Below are 13,597 nucleotides of genomic sequence, written 5' to 3'. Positions count from 1 at the left end.
GGAATCCAGGTGGTCATCAACTGTGTTGGTTTGACCGGCTTTATTTTTATAGTCTACATGCGTTTGCTAGTTAATGGGACGGTTTTGCATTATTCAAGTTAATACTGCAGTGACCAAGGTGAATTGTACCCCTCCATCTTCCATTCATCATAGGTAAAACTACGTAGAGTTGGTGACAGTTGGGATGGATGAGGTTGATAAGTAAATTATTTGATGCAAAGTTTTGGAACTTGTTTAAATGGTGAAAGAGGAAGGGTTTTATCTTTATTCTTCTGTTTTTGCATCCCCTCTTCATCTTTTTGCTTCTTGCAATCTTTCTTCCCAACATATTTTTGCCTGTTTTAATTCTAGTGAGGTGGTTGGGTTTTTCCTACCAAGTTTTTCTTTTGTTCTGATCCTCTCCTTCAGCTGCTGTCCATGCCCATTGATGAACGTGGAGATGCTAATTTAGAGAGACGCAAGCTTTTTGGTCCAATAAAGAAGACGGGATGGTCTCAGTGCCAGGCAGTGGCTGTTATTTGGGGCTGCCATCCCCACCTACTACCTCAAGTAATTTGAGGCATCTGTTTTTTCAGCATTTGCCTTCCCTTAATGCCATTTAGTCCATAGCCACTGTTCTTTGATGTCAGAGGAAACAGAATGGATGATGGCATCATGTTCATAGTTCAAATCCTGTTGGATTATATTATTATAAATATAAAAGACTGATTGCCTTCTGTGCCCCATGACTGTCACTGCCTCCTTATCGGTGACTCTGTGCCTCAAAAATGACTGCTTCTCTAAAGCTCAGCCTTGGGCAGGAGCAGGATTAAATTTACACAAATTTCAGTGAATTTCTGTAGCTGCTGTAGCCGGTTTTTCATTTGAGTGATCTGTAGGTTGTAAGTGTAAAGAGAAAATAACATACACAGATTAGTTTCTGTTCAATAACTGTAAAGGCACAATGGAAGAAAAGTAACGTCTGTGTGACATTAGGCAGGATGGTCTTCGCTTGGTTGTCCTTGCTACATGTTTTATGTTGAGTATTTCTCCAGCTAAGAAGATTTTACTTTGCCAATAGTTTAGGTAGTGCTTAAAAAAAAAAAAAGAAAGGAAGGTTGATAATTTAGGGAGGTTTGTTGTACTAGTGATTAATATTTTGCTTGGCTGATCTGGAAATCTGGGCTTAGTTCAGCTCCTGTATGCCACAGCAACCTTTATAGCGCTTCTGCCTGCATGATCTTAAAATGCAAATACGTAAGCTGTTCTGAGCCGCATAGGTGAATGAATTCTGGGAAAAGTCATTGCAATATCACAGACCCTTCATTCTCTGCTCACAATGTCCCACGATCAGAGCTTCACCCTGGCCGGCAGCAGTCCCTTGAAGCCTGGTTGGGCTGGAGGATCGTGGTGAGTAAAAGTGGACGCTTGATTCCAGCTGGATCTTACCTCTCGGCAGAGCTGCGAATTAAGCCTAAGACTTGAATGAAGCCTGAAGTGGAGCAGCAGAATCGGCAAAAATGCGTGTGCTCTGCTTTTACGAGTTGCTCTTACTAATGAGATTTGTCAGTGTGTGCTACGCTATTATGCTGGGCTCGTCTGGCCCTCGTTGGTTGGCAGGTGCCAGCCTGAAGGCGATGAAACCCGTAGGTTGCTGCAGTTTGGTTTCATCTGGAGTTTCTTGTCCACGTGAAAGCCCGAGGAGGTCCGGGTGGCCTTTGTGGCACACCTGTGTGTCAGAGAAGCGTCGGCACGATCCCAGTTCCTGACGTGATAAGGTATTGAAGCTCTTTGCTCAGGCTTCCTACCCTATCCTTTTTTCAGTAGGTCTATAGTAAGTAATTTTTAAGTCTGAAACATGTTTTTTTCACTCCTCACAAGGAAGATTCTTTCTTAGAGGTTCTTCTGTCGGGAACTTAGATTTTCCCATGGAAACTTTGGAAAATAAAAGAAGGTGGCTTATCCCAAGGCTATGTTAACGTATCCCAGATGGAAAAGTCATGCAAAAATATGTTCATGTGGAGTAGAGGAAGCACTTCTCAAGGCTTTCAAAAAGCCAAGCTTTCTTCTGCTAGTGTTCACACTCAAAGGAAAACAAGAGCCTCCTTCTCCCCTTCTTTCCTCCCCCCCTTTCCTTTGACAATAACATTTTCAACACCTTCTTATTCTGGCATTTGATAGAAGCTGGACAGCTGTAACAAATTGTGGGGAAAACGGTCTTCTCCAGTCATACTTTCCAGCAGGGAAAAAAATTAGGAGGTTTTCTGCTAAGTCTGTTTTTCTGTACCTCTGCGGTCTTCTGCAAGCATAAGGTCAGTTCGAGTAAGGGGAATCTGTTTTCCCATGGGAGGTGGATGCGCAGTTTGGTCATTACCCTCCCGTTGGGACGGGAATTGGGTGTGCAACAAGTTTGAAAGGTGCTCTCTGCATGACAGCCATTCCCTAGAATTATTTTCACTGCAGAGCAGAGCAGACAAATTGTCCACGTGTAGGAAGCAAAGCCCACCTCACGCCTTAACCCCTTTAGGAACACATCAGCTCCTTTGTTTCTGGAGGGTCAGGGATCAGGTTTCCCTTTCGGTTGCATTCCTCAATTATTGGATACAGATCTGCTTGTACGCGTATCCCTTGCTTGTGTTTGTTCTCTGCAAGGATGACTGTAATGACATGGCTTTTGGTCTGAGCAGCGTCACGTGGTACCTCAGAAGTGTAAATGTGTCGGAGATTTCCTTGTCAAAACTACTTATGTTTTTGTGCCGTTTTTGTGTGTAGAAAAAGAGTAAACATTTCCCTAGGTATTTTATGTTTCCTGAGTCATGGTCCCTCCTGCTCCTCCCAAATAAGTAATTTCAACTATTAGCTCATTAGCTCCAAGATGGTGTATTTTTATAATAGACAGCTCCAATATATTTCTTATTCATCTTGATAAAAGTTACGGTTTGGGGAAGATTTCTTGATCTTTACCACCTATCAGTCCTGAGCTGCAACGAGCACCACTTCCAAATCTTGAATCATGAATTTCATATTTTAAAAACACAGAGGCTTTAATGTCTGTCCCAGAAGGTTAACGTGCTATTTGTAAAATATTTGAGAATTAGCAAAGGACAGAAAACAGTTAATCAAGGTGGGAAGTCGATCCTTACACCATTATGCATAATTGCTTCTCTCCATGTGTTTTTGCTTAGCTTAGCATAACATTTTTTTGTACAGTTAAGCTCATTTTACGTATCTGTATTGCTAGACAGAGCATTAATTTTGTCAAAGTTAAATCAGAGTGTGGCTCTTCAGACCCTGAATTAACTGCATTAAGAGCGTAACTATCCACTAAGGTGTATAGAGTGGGCATTTTGGTGTTCTAATCTGGATGTAGAGACCAAATTTTAACCAGTCAGGTTTCCTCTGATGACTTGGCCTCTTGGAGTGGTTCCTGTCCGTTTGTATGTCACCTCTTATGTAATTTCAGTTATTAGAGAACAAGTGTGTCGTATCTCTAATCTGCACAGCACAGGGACTATTTCATGCTTACTGATGACTTTAATAAATGCATCACTTGGGTTAGAACAGACTTATTTTGAAATTTTAGATGCTCTACAGTAAAGGGAAGTTCAGTCTACTTATGTTGAAAGGGTAACAAAAAATGTTACAAGGTCCAGATCTTCAAATTCAGACACTCTTACTTGTAAAAGAAAAGAAAGAGAGAAGGGGGGAGGCAGAGAGAGGAGGTGAGCCAAGAGGAGAGATAGGAGCAAGTCAGCCCTTTCTCCTGAAAGCCACTAAATCCTTTTCATGTAAAACAGAATGGCTGGTGAAAATGCTGACCTGACTTTAACCTCTGAATAGCTTCCAAGATTTTTTGGCTCTCACTATGTAAAAGCAGCCAACTGTTAATGTTCAAAATCTGCTACTGAAAAGAAAACTGGTCAGAGAGTCACGTGCTGCTATGGGGGAACGTTGCACTTCACGTCCCCACGAAGTGGACTGTAAAGTTTTGCTGCTTGAATGCAGCAGCGTATAAGAAAACCTCCAGCAATCTTAGCATGTCTGCAAAATAAAACAGAACACAGTTCTTGCCAGTATGTAAAGCTTACCCAAATGCTTGTGATGTTCAAGCAGCACTTCATGTCTTTTAGCAGCAGTCTCCCAAGGGTATTAAAAGAACAGCTGTTTTCCGTGTTGAATCTTCCCGTAGAAGTGCTGTGCTTTACCCCGATATGAAATGGGGCCATGCTTTTCCTTAACGTAGAGTCCTGTGATGATCTCCACTGTGTTCCCCACTGAATTGTTAGGGGGATCATCTTGAGCAGGGAAATGGGTATGATGTTAAAGCAGCTTAAAGGAAAAGCAGTGAGCTGCGTAAATCCTCTTGCACCGCTGCCACAGTGATGTAGATAGGTCTAATACCATGTGGACCGGTTGCCTTCACTTAAATTTTGTGGATTTTACAATGAAGAACAACATGTAAAGAACCCCCATGCCCTCCTGGAGGTCCCTGGCATGCAGCTTTTTTCACGTTCTTTTTTTGCTGTTTTTTACTCTTGACTCCTGAGCTTTTCTCAAGTTGCTGCTTTCTACAGATTTATGTGTTTGTGGGTTAAAAATAGGTTTGTTAATAAATTCATCTAGAGTGCATGCTAAGCAGAATAGATGCTGCTGACAATAAAACAAGATAGATTTGTTTGCAAGTTTAACTGCTTTGAGAAGGGAACAAAGAGCAGCTCAAAAGGCATATCAAGATAAATTTAACTCAGGTTAAATATTTTTGTGATCTTACAGCTAAAGCATTTGAATTCTGACATTCTCATCAGTATTATGAAATGCTCTGTTAATAATGAATAAGATTTCTAAGAATTACAGATCTTTTTTTAAATCGAGCCAGCTTCCATTTGGGCTCATTCCCCAAAGGAGGAGCTCCCTGAAAAATGTCTAAAATTGATGAATAATGAGCCTTTGTTTGCTAATGCATCTGCATATTGCAGGTGATGGGGCTGACAGTTCAGGAGGTGAAAAGGGAGGGTATTCATCAGGCGTCTCATCAGCTCTTGAGCAAAATTAGTGGGGTCACAGAATGCCAACCACATGAAGTACAGAAGGACACCATCTCTGGATCCCAATTCAATTCTTTTTCCATTTCATTAAAAGGACAAATTAAGCAGAAACCAAACTCATGTGTGCACGTGTGACATGATTCATGGTCGACGTCAGGGGTGAGAAACCATGAAAGTCATGATAAAACAGTTCTGCCTTCCCCCACTTAAGCCACTGAGGCATCAAGGGTTGGATTCGACACCAAAATCTGGCCCTTAAATACTGGATAGATAATGGGTCAGCTACAGGTGTTTGTTACGTTACTGGAAAAAAAAGGAGAAAGAAGAGTGTTTAATGCTGAAGGAAGCGGCACGGAACAGATGTTGTACTCAAACTGTGAAATTTGCTTTGGTTTATGGTCCAGCCCGGTAGATGGAAAAAAAATTGAGTGAAAAATTGAAAGAAAGAATAAACTGGAAGGACAGATCAGAAGACAGCTAAAGGAAAATTCAGTGTTGTCAACTCCCACGGTGTTATTTTGGATACTGTGATAAGTGACTTTTCTTTAATGTTTTAGCTGTTGATGGCGTGAGATTAGATGGGACTCTCAGCTTTTATTTTAAGAGCAGCAAGATTTTAACCTTCACGGTTATGAAAGGCTTGACAATGATCCAAGCTTGCCCAAAAAGTTAATGCCAAGTATACAAGTAACTTCCCTCCCCTTGTGCACACACCCCCGCTCATGCCTCCTTTCTGCTTTCTTGTTTAAATCTTATAATATTAAAACCGGTTTCAAGACTGTGGTGGACTTAAAAAACAAAGCAAAATTGTCCTTGCTGATGCTAAAGAACGAAAAAAAGGTGAACTGATGTTGATGAGACAGGCAAAAATGGTAAAAGGTGGACAACACAGAGAGGGCACTGAATCAGGAAGGTGATGGGAGTTGATGTAGGGTTAAAGGGATGTGTATGTACAGGACCTGCATCTCTTCTTCTGAAATTCTAACCGCCCCACTGTTAAAATCCAGTGGTTACCTGTACCTGACACGTACAGCAAGGTATAGATTTGTGGAGGGGAAGCACAGCATAGGGAGTCAGGTTGGGCAAGGAAAAGAGCGTGCAGCTTATGGCCACTTCTGCAGTTCAGTAAGCCCTTGTCCGTAATTTTAGTGCATCACTGCCGCAGCGATGTTACTCCAGATGGGCACGTGTGGTTTCGTAAGAGGGATGCGTGTTTAGTAGTACTTAGGAGCATGTGGGGTGTTTTATGATGCTTTGGTAAATCAGCCATTGAGATTGCTACCTCTGTATTAGATTTGGAACCTTTTTAACAGGTTTCTTTAATGTTTACAGTAATGGCCCGTGCTTAAAAACATTCATTACCTTGTTTCTTCAGATTATAAACTAAAGCTTTGCTGATCCGTTCTGTCCCACAAGCAGGGTGTTTGCAGTGAGTTACGCTCTGATGGTGGGAGTGTCTCGCTCTGTTGAAATGCTGTTTTACCCGGGCCTTACATTTCTAGTCCGAGTAGCATGCAGGTATGAGCCCTTTGAGGCCTTCGTACCATTCTTCATCCTGCTTGTCAGCCGGTGCAGCAGGGAATTCAGATTTAGAACAGGACAAATACAGGGTCAGCATGATGCTACTGTCAAGGTATTTTTCATTATGTTTCAAGACCTTTTGTGTGCTTACCGTGATTTACAGTACCTCGAGGCTTGAAACAGAAGTGGGTTTACCTGTTTAATCTCTGTCTTTTTACAGGATTGTTTATATGAATTAAGCCAGTGATTCCCCTCCCCTCCCCCCCATTTGAAACCAGTCTTGTAAGAGAAGTTAAACATACAAAGAGCGGTGTGGATTTTGACCTCAAGCCTTGAGCAGGGCAGACTTCAAGGTTGGGTTGTTTTTTTTTTTTTTGCATGGAGAAGCCTTAAACTCACTGGCTGATGGTGTCCAGCAGAGAATAATGTTCTTCTAAAAGCACCGAGTGCTCCAGGGGCTGTTGGGGCACGGGTTGCATGGGACTGCCTGAGGCTGCCGCCTTCCCTAGGGAAAGGTTTGGGCTTACGCTTTCTGCCTGCCAGATTTTTCTGTTTGGCAGCCGAGCTCCCTGGAGCGGTCTGGGGCGACACGGCTATATTTAGGTGTATCCTTCTTCGGCTGAGTTTATGAAGGCTTATGTAGATTAGGGTAAAAAATTTATTTTACTCCTTGCCAACTTGTACATGTTAGCGAGGACATCTCTAATGTGATAAGGCAAGTCGTGTTTTAGTACATTACTGGAGACGAGTGAAACGAGGTTAAGTCGCAGAGTTTACATGAGTGTTTTTAGTACCTAATTTCAGTGCAACATAAGAAGCTCGCTACTTTGCTGCAGTTATTTCTTTAAAGCAACAAAATCCCTATTTCCCACTTGAGACATTATAAATCTTTACATATAGTTAATGTTACAGCTGTTGGTCATCATAAAGTGGTAACTATAGAAAACTGCTTTCTCCTGCAGTTCCATCTGAAAGGTGAACATAAAGCTTGACGTTTTCCAGGCATGATCTCTGCCTCAAGGAGAATTGGATGGGACGGTAAAAGTCCCTTTGTGTGTTTGACTCGAGACAAGTACAGTTGAAAGCCTCGGGCTCCAGGGCATAGGGCAGCTTGCAGCTAAATGAGAAATAATATTTGCTATCCTGTAAATACATGAAACTCCGAGAAGCATAGTACTGGCTGCAGTGACATCCTCGGTGCTGTCTTGGATTAACTGCTGCTTTGATACAGTTCTGGTTTTTTCCCAAAGAAACAAAAATATTTTAAACCATGATATTTGCAAAAAGTTCTAATCAAAATGTTTCACCAAGGGAAATGAGCCAAGCTAGAAAATGAAAGCTTGACGCAGGCAAGTTCTCTGCCAAGGAAAATGCAGGTGTAAATCTTGACTACTAAACGCAAGGTAGGATTGTAAAATGACTCCAGCATCTCTGGAGCGTATCCCCTTCTGGCATCAAAGTCCACGTGTCTTCAAAGACGCCCAGGCTGTGCTGCTCGAAGCTGATGCAGGCAGTGCTGTTAGAGAGGGCAGTGTTGAAATCTTGCGGAAAGAGATACGGCAGATCCTCGGAGAAAGCCGCGGAGGGGATTGCAAAGGGGTGCCGCGCTGCCTGCATCCTCTCCTTCAAGGGTCTTTCCATGTTATTATTCATTAATGTGTTTTACAGTGCTCAGATGTTTTAGATGCCTCAGATTCTGTCTGTGTTCATATTAAATAGTGTGAGACTGCGTGCCAGCTGAGACTAGAGAGATATGTATATATATATATATATATAAAAAAATATATATATATGCACACATACACGTCTATATTTATATACATGTGGTATTACTTTAGTGCTATGGAGAACCTCAGATGTTTCTGCACGGCTGTCAGGTTTCGCATGTTCAGCGTGTGACTTGAATGGCTGCCCCCGTCTTACTCCGTCCCCTGCAATAATCCTCTCCATGCCTCCACGAGGCAGCGACGTCTCTTCTGCTCCCGACAGCCGCTGGCACACGCCGTGGTCTGTGTGATCGCAGCCCACCGGCTCCGGTGTAGCAGGGCCCAGGCACTGCAGTGTTCTGCTTTTTTTCACCAGGGTTATTCTTTCTGACTGGTTCCAGCAATGAGAAAAGCCTCATGTAAATGCATGTTCTCTCACGGCATCTCTGCAGCCCTTCTCGCGTCCCAGCGTGCTCCTGTCGTGGCACCCCCAGCTTAACGTGTCCCATCACGTAACCTGATGCGCTGGGTATCGTCTGTGAGAGACTCGGGGTTGAAAGATCTGCCTCTCAGCAGATGGCTTAAGGCAAAAATTCCTGCTCTTTGATGGATTTGAGGTCATCAGTTTATCTTTCTCAAATTTAGAGTGGGCTATCTGTTAAGAGGTTGCATTTTTTTGAGCTTTTGGTTGCTTAGGTATCCTTGGATTTAAAATCATAGAATTACAGAATGGTTTGGGTTGGAAGGGACCTTCAAAGATCATCTCGTCCAACCCCTCTGCCATGGGCAGGGACATTTTTTACTAGATGAAGTTGCTCAAAGCCCCATCCAACCTGGCCTTGAACACTTCCAATGATGGGGCACCCACAACTTCTCTGGGCAGCCTGTGTCTCACCACCCTCATTGTAAAAAAATTCGTGGGACCCATAAGAAATTTTCTGGCACTGTCTGAAGGACCATTTGTTTCTTTTTTAAACCTTGTATTAAGACAGTGTTAATTCTGTTATCTCCATCGGTGCGACAATTCCCCCGTCATTTTCCAGTTTTCCAGTGGCAGGGGTGCTGTGAGCCCCCTCGGGGATGGGGGCTCTCCTTCTCCCGAGGCTGTGACACCCCCCATCCTGCAAACCCCTGAATGTGTCCTGCGAGCTGAGACGTTACCAGTGATGAGCACCTCAGGTACCGGTTTCTCACCTGTGGGTTGAGCTGAGTCCATGACTGCTCCTGCAGCTCCTTTTAGCACTGACACAACTTAAACAATGTAATGTATAACTGGGGTCTGTTGGGACTTCTCATCACTGGGACCTCCTTTCTGCAGGCCGGCAGCTGGATTAGCCGGTGTCATAGTGAATTACAGAGCAAAGAGATTTCAAAGGATGAGCACAAAATACGTGTTTTGTGGTTTAGATGTTCAGTCTAACCAAAGTAGTAATATCAGAAGGAATCTTAACTTGAGAGTCAGTTTTTAGTATAATCTGATACTGTGATGCTCTCCTTCTGTATTCTGTGTATACAAAAAACCTGTTTGACGATAGAAGTATGGACAGCGATGTCGTCATGTTAGTTTGTAGCTGCTGTTGCCCATTTCAGTCGGCTTTTCTGCATCTGGATTAAGGCCCAGAATATTTTTAACATGTAGCTATCATTCAGATATATTAATGATGCAACAGGAGTCCTGTTGTGACTGTGAGTAGGATTCATCCTGAGGGTGGGTCTTCATTCCCCATGCAACCCTCTAAAGAGATTATTGCTGTAAAGCACAGTTAATCCCCTGCAGGGTGCAACGCAGGAGATGATGGGGAGATGTACTCACACACCCAAACCACACGAGCACAGAGCCTGTCCTAGAATACCCTCTGCAGCTCTGGAAGTTTAGGGTATGAATATGGCAAACTTGCAGAAATAACGTTATTTTGCAGATTTCCTTCTTGTTGCAGGTGTTCATGGGCTTGCTCCTATCGGGGTCTGACGTGAAGTTCTTTCTACCCAAGAAATCTTGGCACTTGCTTTGTACATAAACATGACCAACTTTTTACCCTTGATTGTAAACCTTAGTTGGTGCAGAGAATGTGAATTTTCTGAAACTGGGTGTTGCTTTCTCAAATTTCGATTGTGAAGTTGTAATTTCTGGTAGCTCTCTGGGTCGCACCGTTGGTAGGCTTTAGCTCCCCAGGAGATGTGCTCTGCATGTCAGTTCATGTTGCTGGCTTGTAGCTAGCCTTATGCTTTTGCCTTTTAAATAACGTCAAAATTCGTTTGGTTTAAAATAGCTCATAGAAGAGATTAAGTCCATAGAGCAATCGCTTCCAGCCTGTGTAGCAGTACTTATATCATCCAGGGCTGTTCAGAAGGTAAATTAATCCACAGGGAACAATCCTAAATACCTGATTCAATGAAGAGTTTGCACATAAAACAGCTTTAGTGTAAAACAGTGAAAATTATGTTTAAAATGAACACAAATTGACAATTAGAAAAGGGACCAGCAGGATTTATTAGCTCTTTTTTCTTTTTTTTGTTACTTCATTTAGAGAAAACTTACTTTGACACAGTTATTTTGTTTTTCCTTAGTTTAATATATTGGAAGATGACTGATTTCAGCTGCCGGTGTGTTTCTACAAAGATTAATTAGACATATTCTGAGATAGGTTTTTAAAATTAATGGATTAATGGAGTATTTTTTTTCTGTAAATAGACAACACAGTATGCCTAGCGTTGCAAACCCAGACTTGGCAATGGAGATTTTCTGGAAAACCATTTCAAACATATTTCTCAATATTAAACAATTGAGGGAGCAAGAGAAATCTGTGAACATCTGTTTCTTGTTTTTATCTTAGTTTCCTATGCTAAAGTGTAAATGTGTTTACCTGACAGCAAACCTATGTTTAAATGCCAACACGCAAATACCGGTTTTTAGCATTTGCATGTGTTGGTTTTAAATTTCAAAATGTGTTAGAAACAACTAAATTTTGGAACACTTGATGAGATATGAAGGTATTGATCCCACTGCATAGACAAGAAACCTAATACTGAGAAATAAAACGATAGAAACAGAGGTAAAGATTGAAGCTGCATGGAGTTTGTTGGGATGGATAAAGAACAGGCACAGTAAGAACTGCAGGTCTTTATTTTTTTTAATGATGATTTTGTGATTTTAGATATAAGCAGTTAATTCTGGTTCCTATTAGAATGTCATTTGACATGTAAAATTAAACCAGATTAGTCCTTGGACACTGAAGTTCCTGGTTTTGCATTGGGGATAAGAGTCCAGCACTCTGCTTGGCATCTCGGTAAGGAGAGCCCCTGGCTTTCAGCGTCATCGCCTTCGTATTTTGTCAGGTCTATATCGGTATTTCTGAGGATTTAAATCGAATGCCTAATGTTAGGCAGTGGCATTATTCCTGTACTCAACATGTAAACAACTGGATAAAATATGTAGTTCTCTGCTTCTGGATGCATTTATAAAAACAAACAAAATAACCCTTACCCATTTGCAGTTAAACTGCATCTGCCTTTAGGTGTTCTTTGGCTGGAGCTTCTTTTCTAGGCTGCTTACTCTTGAAACTTGGCATAGAAAAAGCTTTAGCCTAAGAGCATGTGAGTCTTTGGAGTAATTTACTGTTTGTGTTTATCAATATAAAAATTAATGTGGTGCTCCTTGTGAATGAGGCAGCACCTCCCTTGGTTCAGGAATGGGCTTTTGTGAAGGCAAGAAGGCTGCCCCTGAGGAGATGTTGCAGTGTGATTTGTGTTGTGGACGAGAAGCGGTGTCTCGTCCACACTGTGTCCGGGGACAGATGGCACAGAAATTAGCAGAGAATTTGGACTGGGAAGGGTATTTACCACGGCTAAGTGAAAATGACGGATTTCAGTGGATTTAGCAAGTAGATCTACAAGCACAGGGCATGTCCGGGGCTTCAGAATAGTCAGGGTCAGGTTGGATTTCAGGGTTTTGAATAGCAGTGGATATGTGTGGTTGGGGCGATGAGAGAATAGTGAGCACTTGTTTGTGATCTCCCTTTCCTCTCCCTTTCCTCTCCCTTTCTTCTTCCTTCTTTTTTTTTCCCCTAAGTTAGGGAGCAGGCAAGTTTGGCACACTCAGATAAGCTGGTATGGGCGTTGGGACCTTCTCTCAGTACCTAAGAGGTCTGATTATGACCTTGAACAAATATGTGGGAGACTAAAGATGAAAGGAAAGTCGACAGCCCAAAGGGAGTGACAGCCAAGGGATAACCGCATCAGAAATCAGGAGGGAAAACACCAACGGGGAGAAGGTGTTAGTGGTGTGCATCAGTACAGTGTTGTCACTTCCCAATGTGAAAGTCAATATAGCAACGGTCCTGATCTGTAAAATGCAATAATATAAGGGAAAATGTGTGGATTACAATTAAAGCTTCATAAAAACCTGCTGTCAGTCAAATGAGATATTGGGTTCAGTTTCTGAACCAAGCTAATCCATGAGAGTTGGTTGTTCCTGCAAGTCAGGCGGTGGCTTTCTGTGCCTACAGCTTCTCGGTGTCAGACACTGCAAGGTTATAAACTTCCGCAAACGTTCCCTGAAAAGGTGGTAACTACAACGCGAATTAAAAGATATGAGGAGCACTGATAATGTTTTTTTCTTAATAATTTCTGCTCTTTCTGGAGTTGTGTATTTGAAGACAACGCTGCACATAATTTTTAACACTCTTTGTAATTACAAATGGCTTTTAACAGTATGAGCCAAAACATTATAGCCTAAATGTTCTTTTAGAAGTAGTAAGCAGAAACAGCATCATTAAACTAAATTCCATAATCTCTGATTTATGTGAATGTGGAAAATATGATGAACATAATTTTTTGGCTCTTGCATTGCACTACTCTGTGTAGTGCAAGCCATTCTTTCTTTGTTACTCATTTTGTTTATAATTTCTTCCTTCAAGCTACTTTGACAAGTTACTCAGAAAATGTGGAACGCACTAAATATGGAGGGGAAAGCAGTAAAGAACTTGGATCTGGAGGAAACCTGAAGCCTTGGCAGTCCCAAAAATCCAGCATGGACTCCTGCTTGTACCGCGTGGATGAGAACATGACGGCTTCCACCTACAGCCTGAACAAAATCCCAGAGAGGAACCTGGAGACGGTCTTGTCCCAGTCAGTGCAGTCTATTCCGCTTTACCTTATGCCACGGCCAAATTCAGTAGCAGGTAAGAAATAAACATTTTTGCCTTTAGGTCAGAGCGAGACACAGTACATGCACGTCACAGCCTTTTTGATGTTCTCATTATCCGAAGAGAAATCTCCTTTCTGTAGTCATCATCATTAAGCGTGACAAAAATTGTCTTTTCATTTGACTTACTGCTTCTAAGTGGA

The 13,597-nt window shown here is 42.1% G+C and overlaps 1 protein-coding gene across 8 annotated transcripts in view; it reads left to right on the top strand.

The window, feature by feature from the left end:
• TANC2 (tetratricopeptide repeat, ankyrin repeat and coiled-coil containing 2) overlaps window positions 1-13,597 on the top strand; it is a 256,753-nt gene that overhangs the window by 151,456 nt on the left and 91,700 nt on the right. For all 8 annotated transcript variants that reach the window (XM_075522836.1, XM_075522834.1, XM_075522835.1 and 5 more), the window contains one exon: window positions 13,168-13,431. In XM_075522836.1, coding sequence (XP_075378951.1) covers window positions 13,168-13,431 — 264 coding nt within the window. The remainder of the gene's footprint in view (window positions 1-13,167; window positions 13,432-13,597) is intronic.

This window comes from Mycteria americana, chromosome 22, assembly GCF_035582795.1.
Source record: "Mycteria americana isolate JAX WOST 10 ecotype Jacksonville Zoo and Gardens chromosome 22, USCA_MyAme_1.0, whole genome shotgun sequence".
NCBI lineage: Eukaryota > Metazoa > Chordata > Aves > Ciconiiformes > Ciconiidae > Mycteria > Mycteria americana.
Note: the sequence above shows the minus strand (reverse complement) of the source record. Positions and strands in the feature narration are given on the sequence as shown.